Raw genomic sequence first — 16,676 nt, forward strand, 5'->3', positions numbered from 1 at the left:
GTTCAAATCACTAAGTAACTTTTGAGCTGACCCCCGTAGGCTCATCATAAGTTGTTGTGCTTTTTCGTGGTCACTCCAGTTATTCCAATTTGCAACATTTTCAAAGTGTATGATATAATCATTCCATTCAGTGGTTTGACCATCAAATTTATCTGGTTCTTTAGCCTTGTGTTTGTTTTGATATGTAGATGTGACAGGCCAGCCTTGTCGTTGATATTGAAAGGAATGCGGCATGTTGTCTCCGTATAGTGAAGATGAAGGAACATTTTGATTACTCATAGAGTAAGGTCTGCTTATATTTGTGTCAGGAACAGGCAAATAATGCTGCCTTTTGTCCGAGTGAGAGGAATGTATGGTGTCCTGTTGTACACCGTAAGGCATTTGGCTATGTATTTGTTTGTTTACGTTATGGCTGTTGGTAATGTGGGTATAGGTTTATCATGAGGTGCCTTAACGTTTGAGACGGTCCCTCATTGTAAGTGTAAGTATATCCATGGCAAGGTACTTCATGGCTGTAAGCTGGATTAGGATTGTGTTGGTCGGATGATCTTATACACATGTCATTTTGAGATGGCCCCTGTGTGTATGGATCAACGGGGTTTTTGTTTTGATTATATGCTGTGTAAGTTTGATTGAAATCATCACTTGAACTAGGATAAAGCATCCTTTGGTTATGTGCGTTTTCTGAAGAACTATTTTGAAACGACCCCTGCCTTATATACATGGCATTTTGAGATGGCCCCTGTGTGTATGGATCAACGGGTTTTTTATTTTGATTAGATGCTGTGTAAGTTTGATTGAAATGAACACTTGAACTAGGATAAAGCATCCTTTGTTTATGTGCGTTTTCTGAAGAATTATTTTGAAACGACCCCTCTTGCATATGTACTGCACCTGAGTTTGTATGGTTATGTAAAGTTGACTGGTTCATTGTATTTGCAAAGCTTGAATTTTGCCCATGTGTAAAATTGTTTTGACCAGTTAAAACTGTGTTGTCAAAATATTTTGGTCGTGTACCAATGTCATAAGCATGTGGCGTTTGAGATGACTTCTGCTTAGTCAATGACTCGTCATATGTTGAAGCATAATTGCTTAAAGTGTGTTGGGCTGGTATTTGATTAGAATCATAATTGTTTTGAGATGGCCCCTGATTGTTTAAACTTAAACCATTTTGAGATTGTCCCTGACTATTTAATTGTAGATTAGACTGGTTTAATCCCTGACTCTCTAATTTCAAACCATCTTGAGTTGGTCCCTGCCTATTTACTTGTAGGCCCGTTTGTGCGGCCTTTCCTGTATTATAGTAACTTTTAGTAGGCCCCTGGTACCCTGTCTCCCTATTATCAAGTGGTTTCTGTAGCACTGTAGGCCCTGTCAGTGAACCTTTGAACTCCTCAAAACTTAAGTCAATTAAATTTTGACCCTGGTATTGGGCATTATAAGTATTTTGTGAGTACACCTCACTTTGCATGACTAAACCCCGGTTATTATACGCGGCGCCAGTATCCGGGTTATTTCCTAACTGAGAAGTAGAGCTTTGACTGCCTTGTATTAATGAAGTTTGTGATGCTTCTTTACTTTCTTGTGGGGTATGTGTTCTCTTTGGAGATAAATACCGTGCCCTTTCAATAGAGTCTGTATTATCAAATGTGTACGTGTCATCATGACCTATGCTTGAATGCATTGGGGAACTGTGTACATGTGGCTTTGTGTTGTCTGTCTCACTTATTGTTGAGTGTAGAGGTGTACTAAAATTATGAATTCCACTGTCAGCCTTCAATGGATAATTAGCTGTAGACACCATATATTGACCTTTGCTGGCTAATTTATTTGGCAATTGCATGAAAGAGTCATCAGGTGTATTTTCACGTTGAAAAGAAACAGTTTTCTTTTTACTTTCAACAGGTATCCACCACTTATGTGACCTTCGTGGTGTAGCCATACTAAACTTTTGATATTTGAGTTTTAATCAGACAGAGAGGACGAGCCCCCAAAATGTAGCAGTATTTACCACTATGCCCAGGTTACTCTGTTAGATTTTGAAATTCACTAAACTACAAGGAACACAAAAGCGGTTTACCGGGTTCAAGATGTATTTTATTATTATCACATGGCTCGTTTACATCATAGACAAAATACATCAGTAACAGTTTATACATTTTCAGTTCACAATGTTCAAAACAACTAAGCCATAATTACAGCCTACAGAAATTAAAATCCTATACCTAACAAAGCTAACGTAATTTTAAATAATTTTGTCTTTAAATTTAGATCCCGGTCCAAAAGGAAAAATATACCCAAAGACAGTAAGTGGGGAAATGGCTAGGCTCTGACTAAAGGTAGAAGTTACCTGTCGAGAGTCTGTGAACACTAGCACAGAGACTGCCAAAATCAGGGCTTATATACCCTAGCATTGATAAAACGCATGAAAAACCCATGCAGAAAAATTACAGTACACATGGAGTGTTCAATAAATTCATAAAAGTGAAATTATTACCTGTAGCATTAACAATACATAAAGAATGGTCAAGCTTATGTAAACATTTGTATCAACCCTTACATGACTGTATGCTAAAGTTACACCTGAGTGATTTCAATATCATAAATATAGCAAGTACATGATAGTGTAAACATATTACCCAAAATAAGGTTGTAGAAATTTAAGTAGAACGAATACTGTAATTAGCAAAATGCACTAATATCTATAATAAAGTTATAAGCAAAATTACATTTGAAAGTGCACAAGCTTATTTAACTTAACAGTGTTTCAGTAATATTAAGACTATTACAAGGTTCAGAATACCGCCTGCAAATTGTTGTTTTAAACAGTATATATTAGGATATATGTGTAAGATAAGGCTAGAAAAAGTCATTCCTGCCACACATAGTGCTAAGGAGATAAAAATAAAATGAATAAGACCAAGGACGAAGCCCACAACTGATGAGTCATTCTACAATGCATCATTGCATGTACTGCCTGTATACAGTTGTATGCAGCTTCATAAACTGAAACACATACGGACTGACATTGTTTTATTTTATAAATATGCATTATATGACTCGTTTAGAGCTATGTTGTAGCCATTTTATTTGAAACACGGCGTTCCTCTTAATATAAGAATGTATCAATATGAATCATACGGCTGGGGGAAAATGTAATCTTTAAAATTTGGTTAACGTGGTTGGCTAGTGGATAAGATGTCGGCAGCTCAGTCAAGGGGTCGTGGGTTCGAGCCTGACTGGGCTCTGACTTTTTATATGACACTAGTACTGGTTTTTCTAGAAAGTGTGCTCGAAAGTGGTTCCAATTAGCTTGAAGCTTTCATCACAACCGAGCTAAAATAAGTTAGTATAAACTAAACCTGATATTTAGATGGGTCACGTTCTTTTTTAAAAACATATGTCTTTAAAATGAACTTACTATTATAATAGCATCTCTTTGCTTTGGCTTTATCTTCTTTGCAAACATATCCATCTCCACATGGCTGAAGATAGATAGACTGTGTGTTTGTATCACAGCAAGAGAAATATAATTCAACCCTAGAAAAACATCTTGTCTTGATTTCGCTTTATTTCTGCATTTCTGATATTTTTGCCTTTCTTAAGGTAGTAAATTGTGCCGTATTGTGTGTTATTTTTCTGGTTATAAAACTCTGTTAGATTAAATGCCTTCATAAACGCGTTAGAGAAACTCTGATTGGATAAGTTTTTTTTAACTATAAACTTTGCTGGAGAATTTTCAATAACAATCTGCTGAGCTTTTTAATATATATGATTATCCTACGATAAATTTATTGTTTGTAACACAAATGAAAAAGACAATAACAACAACACTCAAGTCGTATTTCAACGTCCGATTCAAAACACATTCGCGGACATTTTACAGCCCTAGTCAAATGAGCCGTGCCATGAGAAAATCAACATAGTGGGTTTGCGACCAGCATGGATCCAGACCAGCCTGCGCATCCGCGCAGTCTGGTCAGGATCCATGCTGTTCGCTTACGGTTTCTCTAATTGCAGTAGGCTTTAAAAGCGAACAGCATGGATCCTGACCAGACTGCGCGGATGCGCAGGCTGGTCTGGATCCATGCTGGTCGCAAACCCACTATGTTGATTTTCTCATGGCACGGCTCAAATAGTGAATATGCTTATATAACCTCAATAGTTTTTTTCTAATAGTATTATGATCCCATTTCAAAACTGTTTAGCTACAGTGATGTATTTCTTAAACTTATTTCGTTTTCACGTCTTTTGCTTTATTGTAAAGACTTCAACGGGTCCTGGTAACTATTGATTGCATTACATTTGCTAACAGTTAAGAACCTTTCTTATGGAAAAACTGCGAACGAAGAAGAAGAATATGGAAAAACTTCAATATTCTTTGCTGTTTGATGGTTAGCTGATTCCAACGCACGGTTATTTTGTTGAAAGGAGTGCTAAAACATTTAAGCGAGCGATTATCTGTCTTGTTTTCAGTTAACTTCTTTATGGTCCTTTGGTCCCGTGTAGGGCATTTTGTCTAGCCGCGAGTATTTGACTACCTTTGGCGGTTCTTTGTTTTGATAGCCGTCCGAACTTTATATGTTATATATTTCTCTAATTCTTGTGGAAAATAGCTTTTTTGTTCAGTTCAGTTCAGTTCAAAATCAGCTACACATAACATATGTCACTTTAATTTAGGTAATGGCTTTTTGATTTGAGCCGTGCCATGAGAAAACCAACATAGTGGGTTTGCGACCAGCATGGATCCAGACCAGCCTGCGCATCCGCGCAGTCTGGTCAGGATCCATGCTGGTCGCTTTTAAAGCCTACTGCAATTAGAGAAACCGTTAGCGAACAGCATGGATCCTGACCAGACTGCGCGGATGCGCAGGCTGGTCTGGATCCATGCTGGTCGCAAAGCCACTATGTTGGTTTTCACATGGCACGGCTCATTTGTACATTAAAAGATTCAGATCAAAATATAAACTGCACGTGCTTCCACTTAATGAAAAAAAACAGTTAACTGGGCGCACGTTTATAACAATATCGTGCTTGACCATAAATCGGTAACGAGCTACTTTTTATCCAAAAATGTCTGAATAATTTTTAACTGAATTAAAAACATTGCATTTTCTTAAACACAATGTATTTATTTCTGCTAACAGCGTTGCCATTTGTTTAGATTTTGCTGAAGGTTATTAATCAATTGAAGCCCTATATCACCATGACAATAAGTATCTAATTTCCAACTTTATGTAAATTCATTTCCACTAACCTTATTTTCACGGCAACGTTTCCTGCATATGGCATGTATGTCACTCAGCACGAATATCAGAATGAATGTCTGAAAGAGAAATACTTGCCAACTTGTAATTTACTTATATTTGAAATAACATTTTATTGAACAAAAATTAACTAGTTATAATATAAATGGATAAAATGTCTGTAAAATGTTTTGTTTTAAATAAAACCTAATAAGATTAATTAAAACAGTTATCTTAAAATCCTATCTGCTTGTAACATATGTTATTCGCTTAAAATGACTAATCTATTGATACCAAAAGAATTAAAAAAGGACTTTTGAATGTGCTTAATGTATTGATACGTTTTATGTTACTAAAAGTCATCATTTAATCCGAACTGATAAATCATTATAAACTTTTTGTAAACGTTTATTATCACATTAAGCCTGTGATTGTCTTTTAAACAGATGAAACACCTAGTATATATTTCTAGTTTCAAAGTATTGTTCTCAAATTTCAAACCGGAGGTGGGCTACCTTGCCGACTGACAAAGTTTACTAGAATGTTTTTATATGTATATATATTTGAGGAAACAAAACGATCTTAACAATCTTTACAATCCATAGGTCCGGGGTTCGAATCCCGGTCAAGGCACTGGAAAATTTTGAGATGATTTTGCGAGCAAAGGGCTGAAACTTTTATATCAGTTGAATGATTCATGTCTCAACATTAGACTTAAAAGAACGTATGCCCTGTTAGATTTTTCCAGATATACCCTTGGGGTCAACTACTTTAAAGAAAGAAACTTGAATACTTAAGTGACTCATTCGATTCGTACCTTCTCATTGATAACAAGGCAGTCTGAAAGACAGCTAAATCCCCCGCCAATGCTATGGATAGTGAAAGGGTAAACCTTTGACCTTTAGCTGTGAACTTGACCTTGAACTGACATGGCTGACTCATGAATTCTGCGCAACGTCTTGATGAGGTGATCATTTGACTCAAGTTTCATGAAAATCCTTCAAGGGGTTTAGGAGATACAGAGCTCAAGCCTTTGACCTTGAGTTGTGACCTTGACCTTGAGTTGACATGGCTGACTCATGAGTTCTTGATGCGGTGATCATTTGACCCAAGTTTGATGAAAATCCTTCAAGGGGTTTAGAAGATACAGAGCGGACACAAAATGGAAGGCTCAAACCTTTCACCCTAAGTTGTGACCTTGACCTCGAGCCGGCATGGCTGACTCATAAGTTCTGCACATTGTTTTGGTGAGGTGATCATTTGACCAAAGTTTTATAAAATTCCTTCAAGGGGTTTAGGAGATATAGAGCGGACACGAAATGAAAGGCTAAAACCTTTGACCTTGAGTTTTGACCTTGACCTTGAGTCAGCATGGCTGATTCATGAGTTCTGCACATCGCCTTCATGAGGTGATCATTTGACCTAAGTTTCATATTAATCCTTCAAGGGAATTAGGAGATACAGAGCAGACACAAAATGGAAGGCTCAAACTTTTGACCTTCAGTTGTGACCTTGACCTTGAACCAGCATGGCTGACTTATAAGTTCTGCACGTTGCCTTGATGAGGTGATCATTTGACCCAGGTTTGATGAAAATCCTTCAAGGGGCTTAGGAGATATAGAGCAGACACAAAATGGAAGGCTCAAACCTTTCACCCTAAGTTGTGACCTTGACCTTGAGCTGACATGGCTGACTCATGGGTTCTGCACATCATCTTGATGAGGTGATCATTTGACCCAAGTTTTATAAAATTCCTTCAAGGGGTTTAGGAGATATAGAGCGGACACAAAATGGAAGGCTCAAACGTTTGACCTTGAGTTGTGACCTTGACCTTGTGCTGACAAGGCTGACTCATAGGTTCTGCACATCGTCTTGATGAGGTGATCATTTGACCCAAGTTTCATAAAAATCCTTCAAGGGGTTTAGGAGATATGGAGCCGACACGAAAGTGTTACGGACAGACGGACGGAAGGACAGAAGGACGGACGGACGGAGACCATTCCTATAACCCCCCACAACTTGTGGCGGGGGATTAAAAAACACAAGAGGTGTTCAATTTATTACGAAACACTATCAAAACACACCTATAAGATCTTTCAGCTTACAAAACCTTGTGTAAAGTGGTTGATTCATGTAAAGTAGTGTAATCGCACACATACTCAACATATTTGAATTCAAAATTCAATATGGTTAGACCAAAAATAAATGAATTAGTTGAGGGCAATTTTTTAGGGCTTTTGAAGCAAAACAAATGTCCTACAGAAACATTGTGAAACAAGTAAAACAGATTGGACATACTGTGCATCGCATTCAACATGGTAAGGGTGTTATTCGAAATAACGTATGCAAAACAGGTAAAAGTGGAACTTTTACCAACCGTTGTACAGCTGCTACTGCTGACGTCGTAAGGAAATTCCGTAATATGATTAAAATGGTGAATCCACCCACACAAAGAGAAATGGCAGCTAAGTGTGGAGTGTCTCTAGGCACTGTTAATAGAATTATAGCCAGAATTATAAAAGCCAAACTCAGGGGAAAAAATGCCGTGTTCATAGGCTTAGTGAGGCCCAGATTCTGAAACGATGTGATCAATCATGGCGTCTATATCTCCATCTTAACTGTGGAAAATGGAAAAACGTGGTCACCACTGACGAGGCTATGTTCTATATGGGCGGTAGTTATGGTCAACGTCGTGTTTGCTACTTTCATTCTAATGAGACAGACCTAAACAAACTGAAGTTCGTAAAACGAGATGCATTTGCACCTGGGTTTATGGTTTGGGCCGGTGTTAGTTTCTACGGCAAGACATCTTTGATTTTTATCATTAAAGGGGTGAAAGACAATGCAAAGTATTACATAGGCAAGGTTCTAAAGCCATTTCTGAAAAAAGATGTTCCGCGCCTTTTTCCTGGAAGAGAGAATGATATGGTGTTCCATCAAGACTCGGCTTCTAGTCACACTGCTAAAACGACCATTGATTTTCTCAACTAACACAAAGTAAATTATATAACTCCTGCAGAATGGATGCCAAAAAGCCCAGATGCAGCTCCCATGGACTTTGGTAGTTGGGGCATACTGAAACGTAGGCTACAAAAACGTAAGATCTATACCATGACTGGTCTTTAAAAGGCTCTTAAAGACGAATGGAACAAACTTGAGCAGTCGTGCATAAACCGGACTTTAGAAAGCTGGCCTAGATGGTGCAGAATGATTACCTATTGTCATGGATCCCAGATTGAGCATCTGTTGCAATAAATCGTATGCGAGTAAATAATTAAGCTGTGTTTAAAACTGTTTCATAATAAATTGAACACTTCTCGTAGTGTCGCATACAAATATAGAGAATCCAGGCCCGGGTTACTGTACAATGTACAAATCAATGATAATTAAAAGGCAATATATATTTACAGCGATTTGTATAAATTTTATATATTATCTATAAATTTACAAATATTTCAGTCTATAACAGTACAAGTCAAGTATATGAAGACTGCTGAAACTACATTCATAATCAAAAACACTGGATGAATTTGATTGTGTTAATTATGGTTTTCGAAACAAAGATAATTTTTAAGTTTCAGTCAGTTCTGTTAACTTAGACTATGTATGATTCCACTGAAAAGCTGATTAGAAATGGCTGAAACACAGATATGACTTTTATTTTTTCATACTATGAAAAAATAAAAGTCATATCTGTGTTTCAGCCATAGGCTAGTAAATAATAACTGTGGTTACAATTAATTTAAACCAGTAATATTGAGGACAAATAGCATTACAGCTAGTTTCATACACACTCGATATAAATTGATACTTTGAAAAAAATATAAATGCATAGCCTATAATTCAACAGATTACCTTATACGTCAACCAAAATACATTGCAAGACTAAACTATACCTATGAGGTATAATTGAAGTTCAAATTGATGAAAACCAAAATATAAGCGTAGAAAATGAACGCAGGGTGCTATGTTAATATTATATATGTATATGATAATTATAATTATTATTATACCACATGTATATAGCACTCTTTTCATGCAGGTGCTTAACAGAATTCATTGTTAACAATACAAAGAATTACACATTCAACACAAAGAAAACTGCATTTTCACATTTACAAAGATCATAAATGTGAAAAATATAAGAATAAAATGGCAAACATATTATACATATTTGAAAATATTTAAGTGACCCTAGATAAAATGCTGTTCTACGCTGTAACATGAAAAGAAAACATGTATTAGTCATTGTAAAAAAAAAGGTACAAAGAAGTTGGTTTTAGCAGGCTTTTGAAAGCAGCCAGCTTGACAGTAAGGGGGTTCCAAAGCTTTGGAGATGTGAACGAAAAGTTCTGATTGCCATACAGCACGGTTTTAGTCTTTATTATTATAATTATTATAAATTTATCAATGTCTTTTTTAAATTGAATAAAGAAGAGTTCAAAATTCAATTTGAAATATTAAGCCATTTAAGGACTGGTTTGTTGTAATGTTTTTATGATACTATTATATTTGTGCAGATGATCAAATCTGATGAATTTCTTTTCTTGTCCTTTTAAACCATTATTACTTTCTGATTCTGGACAATTACTTCATCGTCTTTTAAGATTTGTTTGTGTAAATTTAGCAGGCGGAATTGAAAATGATAATTTGGAGCAATAATCTATGGTTGTATCTGTAAACGAAGACAAAATGCTGTGTAAATAGGTAAAAGACACTAAAATATTTCAATTTGAGACAGAGACAACGTTTATGTAAACCGCTAAGTATTGTAAAAGCACATATTTTCGATGACTCAAAATTTCGCGAATTTGAAATTTTCAGCATGTTTGCGAGGTTAAATATTCGCGAAATTGTAAAAGTTGTATCATACTTGAATCAGAATTATACTAATGGTAAATATTTACGCGAGGATTAATTTTCCCGAGATGTAGGGCTTCGCGAATATAGCGAAAATTAAACCCTCGCGAAAATTTCTGCTTTTACGGTACACTTCTTTTATGTTAAAGATGCATCAATATTAGGGTTCTTTAAGGGTCTGCAGATTTGGGCTACAATAATCTTCGTGTAAAATAAAAGTCTGGTCATAACATGAGTTTTAGTTTTCCAACTATCTGTAAAGCGCAAAAAAAAAAAAAAAAAAAAAAAAAAAGTATGGACTAGTCTTGAAACTAACTCGGACCGCCTTGTAAATAAGAACTTTCCTACCTTGTTGTCCAATACACCACGGAGGAATTTGTACTTTATGACCATTAAATATAAAGCTTTATAATTAAGGCAGTTTACCTCTGGTACCTTGTTACATGTACAAACACTTTTCAAAATACTGAAAACAACTAATTCTCATATGTTTCAAACACATACAATCTATCAGTAACTAAGTTTCAAAGCCTTCCTGAGAAATATAGAAATAATTTGGTGTTATCTAAACATGTTCTCTTTCTTTTTGTTGTCATGCAATCTGGAGGTCAGTGCCCTTAAAAAGTGTCGGAAAATTGGCAGATTCTGATGCATTTTCTAAGATGTGTAACTCCCTTATTACAACAGATTAAATAGAATACAACAGTTATATAAACCACTAATTACACTTCTTATAAGCAAAGAATCATCATCATTAGTCTTTTAATAGCCAATTAAAGCCTGTTTCAGTTGTAAAAATGTTTGTACAATTAGAAAAAATCTGATGAATTCCTGTATATTTTGTATATTCTGAAACCTTGCAACTTCTTAATTCTGCACATATATCTGCAGTTTCCGTAATACATTTCAAAGAGGATAGGAGGGTTTATTTGTTTGTGTATTTTTAGCTGAATTGTTATAACTTTTTATACAAATATCTATGGCAGTTTTATGGATATTGGAAAAAATCTTTCCAATATTTAAATAGTATATAGTGAAAAAAATAATAATAAAGTACTTCCTTTTAAGCAGGTTAGATAGAATTGTGTCATTTTAAACACTAATTACACCGTTTTATGCAAAGTTGTATCATCATTTGACTTCTGATATCACGTTTATACCTAATTCATTTATTGAAATGTGATTGCAAATAGCAAATATGCTGAAAATAATTAATTTCTTTATATTTTGCCTAATTGAACACTGATTTTTTTTTTATTTTCCACATATGTCTAAGTAAGTACACTATGTTATTTAAGGGTAACATGGTGTAATAGGCCTCAATTTCACCAAATGCGTACATACAACTTGATAATGTTAGCTTTAAAAATATCAAACGATAGAAATAAGGTGCATATTGACAAGTTATATAGTGACAGCAGTTCTCAGAAATTTCTATAAGATTACCTCCACTGATAATTTCAGTTTTTCATGAGTTATCTCCCCTGAAAACTAGAAAAAGATGCTTTTCTCCTTTTCCCTACGGGGAATTTTATATTTCTTTTCGATATTTGTATCATAATCATATAATGCAGCTTTCTACCGCAAAATTTTCTCGAAACTCAAGTTCAAATTCTCATAATCAAAGAAATTGTATATTTCCCATAGGCATCAATGTAAACCTCAATACCGATTATCTCCCCAAAAAATGATAAAATTTGAAAAATCTCCCGGTGAAAAGTTTTGAATTTTGAATGTATTTAATGCGATCAAATTTCATTTAAATATTACCGTCCAGTTACAAGATATGAAATATGGCTATTATACAATGTTATCCTTAACAAAAAATGGATAAAGACCTGGCCCCATGTTTACAAACCAATTTCATTATTATTATTTGTCATTTACTTCTTAATATCATGCTTAAAATTAAATGTTCTATTAATGACTATTTTCAAGTGACTATTCAATACTGATTGTCAGTCTAAATTTGAATTCGCTCTTGAAGATCTAGTAAAAAGTCGTCCGCCGTGGGTCGTGGGTCGTGTTCTAAAAAAATCTTCTTCTTCACAAGATTTAGAAAAGGAACAGCTTAAAAAATCATCTTGTCCAAAACCGCAAGGCGTAGAGCCTCGATATTTGGCACGTTACATCATCTAGTGGTCCTCTATGAATTTTTTTCAAATTATGCCCTTTGGGTGAAAAGAGACCCCGCCCCGGAGAGTGGGTGGGGAGGGAGGGGGGGGGGGGCGCGAGTTTTACATAGACTTATATAGGAAAAATCTTTAAAATATTCTTGTATGAAACCACAAGACCTAGGCCTTTGATGTTTGGTATGTAACACTGTTTTGTGGTCCTCCGCCAAGATTTTTCAACTTATTACCCTGGGGCGAAAAGAGGCTCCGCACCGGGGATCCCAATTTTTACATAGACTTCTACAGGAAAAAGCTTTAAAAATCTTCTTGTCTGAAAGTTTAAGGCCTAGGCCTTTGATATTTGGTATGTAGCATTGTAAAGTGGTTTTTTTACAAGATTGTTCAAATTATGCCAATAGGGTGAAAAGAGGCACCGCCCCGGGGGTCACTTGTTATATGAGTTATATAGGAAAAATACTTAAAAGATGATATGATCATATTTTCTAGACTGTTTAATTATAATTACCTTATGACCCCAAATAGGGGGGTCACTTGACTGTGACCTTGACCTACTGACCTACTGTCTTGGTTTCCAAGATACAGCCTTGAAATTTGGATGACATATACAGTTTTGCACACTGGTTTTCAATCTGACTTTCAGTGACCATATTTTAGCATCAGTTTGACATTTGAAACATGCAGCTCATACTACTCAGGAGAGCGATCCAGGGTCATCATGACCCTCTTGTTACTTATTTCTAAGACTTATTATTGATTTTTTTTTGTACAGAAGTGGTATGTTACTATTACATTCAGAATTAAGATTTTTTTCTAAAAAGGATATTTTTCGAATCAAATATCACATATTACTTATACTTTCATAATGCAAATAAACTTAGTAACCATTTAAAGATTAAGATTTCGTTGGAGTGTGAAAATTCCACAGATCTCATAACACCGATTGACAACTTTCCGATATGACAGTCCTGACCTCCGCACGTCTTTCGGATGTCACCGACACAATTAACATTTGATAAAAAATCCATATATTGACAGGATGGGATTTTTTTGGGTCAGTCCAAATTGGGCGTTCATGCTTGTTACTTAAACGGTATAGGTAGCTCAAATAACTATTGTCGTTACATGTAATTTTTATCTTGATCTTAAATAATTACATCCTGTAAGTCTTTGCAAAAAGAATTTTCTGAATTTATGGGTGGGTTACCGTGACAATGCTAAATTCGTGTATATAATGACCGATTTAACCCGAAAGATGGTGAAGAATGATATTACAACATTAAGCCAGTATGATAGATGGCGCTGATGGTTTGTAGGTGTAAAATGATAGGATACGTTCTCACATAATAGTTGATAGCTATCTTCAAATACCCTACAGTTACGCAAACAGTTTTATTGTAAATAATCACAATACCCATATAAATTTTATTTTTTATGCTCATGTTACATTTTTTTAGACAGGTGGCGACAGATACGACCAGAATAGTTATAAAATTTATCTATTGAAGACGACTATTTTGCCTCTATCATAATATCTATTTATCAAATAACACCTGTGGGGGAGAATATAAGACTCGAATTTCGTTAAGAAATAGTGCTCGTTATCAAAATGTGACTTTTTTGTTTTGGATTAAGACTTAAAATACAACAAAAAATGTTAATTTCCTTCTTCCAGTTGTTAATGCTTTTTAAACAAAACAAATAAGTTAGAGATAAACTCCTATAGACTAAGTATCTTAACATAATACACTTAGGATTACGTGAAAACAACGATCGAGTGATTTCTCATTTGATAAAATAAATAGTTAAGTACAAAATTAACATTAGAAACAATCGGTTGATTCGTGTAAATGAGTCAATATCCTTTCCGCAGCCTTAACGTACTAAAACGTATTAGCATCTGATGACCCTTTCACGCTTCCGTAGAAACAACATTTATTACACGAGACTTATTTTGAAAATATTTCTGAAATGTCTAGGTCTGCAGCTCTCAAATACAGTTATATCTTACATCTGAGGCATACACTGACACTCTCAGACAACATCAAAAATGACATTTTGAGCGATTTGATGAAGTTCCAAAATTATCTATGTACCCTTGGTCCGTTACGGACCCCTGTGGGATTTGTGTTTATCCAGAGCTCAAATAATTTTTCATAGATTAAAAGCTGACATGCTGTACTAAAGCCCAGGTAATTTCAATTCGTAATAAAATGCTGAAAATTGGCTCCCCAATAGCAAAAAAAAAAAAAAAAAAAAAAAAAGAAGAAGTCCACGCGCATACATTTAGACCGGGTGACCCCTGCGCGTGACCCCTGACTATCTACGAATCAAAATGCGGCTTTCGTTTTCAAGTTTAGCATTTCTACTTTCATTTTATTTACTTCCAGAAATAGATGAAGGTGGAGTGACGTCATTTTCTGTGTTGTCAAAAACATACATATGCCTGGCGAGATTGCATAAATATGTGCTGGCCGTCCTAAGGTTATATGTTTTTGTAACAAAATCCTGTCCCGGTGAAATTATGTTTAACTTCGCGTAGACAACAGGAATTTTTCTTTTGTGTGGTATGGACAATATTGAATTGTGCATTTTTCATTAAACATATTTACCCTAAGTAGAAGGAAATATTCAGTAAAATTGATAGAAGTGTCAGCAATAGCATCTTTCCATTGTCCCTAAATTATTATTTTTTTTTAAATATGACACTGTCTGTCGGACAAATTGTAAAATATCGAGTTTATGTTTCAGCTGGAATGAAATTCAGTTTCATTTTTTCACAATGTAAACTATAAAAACATAAAATATCTTTGGATTTAATACGTTATTTGTTTCATATTCTTTGTACCCTAAAGTCAGTTCAGTGATGTAACAGTTTGCTTAAATCCTTAAACATAAGGTTAGTTCCCTTAGTAAAAGATGGGTTAGCACCTCGTATTTAAAGATCAGCCTCAAAACAAATATGACAGCCAACTACACCAGCATGTGTTTGATGCGATAAAAATATTGAAATATTATAGTATCCCGGTAACTGCGTATAATTCTAATACTTCCTTGATGTAATTATCATGATTTATTTAACATTTACAGTAATGTTGTTATGTATTGCACATCAAATATGTTGTGTGGATGTGAAAAGGTTTCACTTTAAATTTGAACACACGTGCATAGTCTGTGTAATGTAAAGGTCACTTAAAGTGGAATATATCCTTGATGTAACAATCCTTGATATAACAGCGAAAGTCGTTACAGCAAGGAGTGATTTTGCTACATGAAGGAAATTAACTCATGATATTACTGCGCAGAACTTTTATTTTTTAATTTCATTGACTCTTGTGTGTAAACACTTGTAGATAAATATATGTCTATCAGAGCTAGAGCGCTTACACATACATTTGTGTAGTAGTACTAAATAAAAATATCAGTTATTGACTAAATTGTTACATCAAGTAGCGGATATTGTTATGTCAAGGAAATAAAAGGCAAAAAATACTGAAAATAGGTTCTGTTACTGCAACAGAATGGGGGGCTTTACAACTACTTGAACATGTTTTTGCACTGGTTATTCAAATTCTGGAAAAAGAAGATATTTTTTGTCATTAAGCGAAAAAGAAACTGTTATAGTTAAGAATTGTTACATCAAGGAAAGTTTTTGTTACATGATGGAATGTATATATTTAAAACCTGAAAGATGTGATGTACCTGCGGTATAATGAAGTCTTGATGTAACTGCAATACTTGCTGGAGTTAAACACTTGCATTTGGCAAAAGAGTAAATAGATATATTTCCCATTGTGCAAGGTAGATCCTGAATTTTGACCTCATCGTTACATAAAAAAAAAAAAAAAAAAAAAAAAAAAATAAAAAAAATTAGATATTGAAAAGTGTGTTTTAGATTTAATTGCAGTATTTTTTGTCTTTGGTCATTTATACATGTAAATAGGCTGACAAGAATATATATATTATGCAAGATATACTGTTGATCAGGAAGCTACAAATGACGTTACTATATATGTATATAATATGACAAACATTGAAAAGTTAAATAAAGAAGAAGCTAATAGAAATGAATATACGTTGAAAAAGTTGGTTGTGACTGAATATGAATATAATTATATTGCAAGAAGCTGTAGAGCATAATGAATGTACAAAGAACGAACATATGCATGAAGGCGATAGTGAGGGAGGTTGCAGGAGATAGGGTGTTGGTGAGAAGGAAGGCGTTGAGTAAAGTAACAGCGAGACAGATTGTAGGAGTAGTAGGGTTAGTGAGAAGGTATGCAGTAATGCAGGTAACAGCGAGACATATTGTAAGAGCAGTGGGGTTAATGAGAAGGTATGCAGTGATGTAGGTGATAGCGAGACAGTTTGTAGGAGTAGTGGGGTTGGTGAGAAGGTATGCAGTGATGTAGGTGGTAGTGAGACAGTTTGTAAGAGT

At 34.9% G+C, this 16,676-nt stretch overlaps 1 protein-coding gene across 2 annotated transcripts in view; it reads right to left on the bottom strand.

The window, feature by feature from the left end:
- Positions 1 to 16,676, bottom strand: part of LOC123542874 (uncharacterized) — a 70,668-nt gene that overhangs the window by 18,343 nt on the left and 35,649 nt on the right. For both annotated transcript variants that reach the window (XM_053531434.1, XM_053531433.1), the window contains exons 2-3: positions 5,258 to 5,326; positions 3,422 to 3,485 (exon numbers count right to left, since the gene is read on the bottom strand). In XM_053531434.1, coding sequence (XP_053387409.1) covers positions 3,422 to 3,485; positions 5,258 to 5,326 — 133 coding nt within the window. The remainder of the gene's footprint in view (positions 1 to 3,421; positions 3,486 to 5,257; positions 5,327 to 16,676) is intronic.

The sequence above is a fragment of the Mercenaria mercenaria genome, chromosome 19, assembly GCF_021730395.1.
Source record: "Mercenaria mercenaria strain notata chromosome 19, MADL_Memer_1, whole genome shotgun sequence".
In the NCBI taxonomy this organism is placed as follows: Eukaryota; Metazoa; Mollusca; class Bivalvia; order Venerida; family Veneridae; genus Mercenaria; species Mercenaria mercenaria.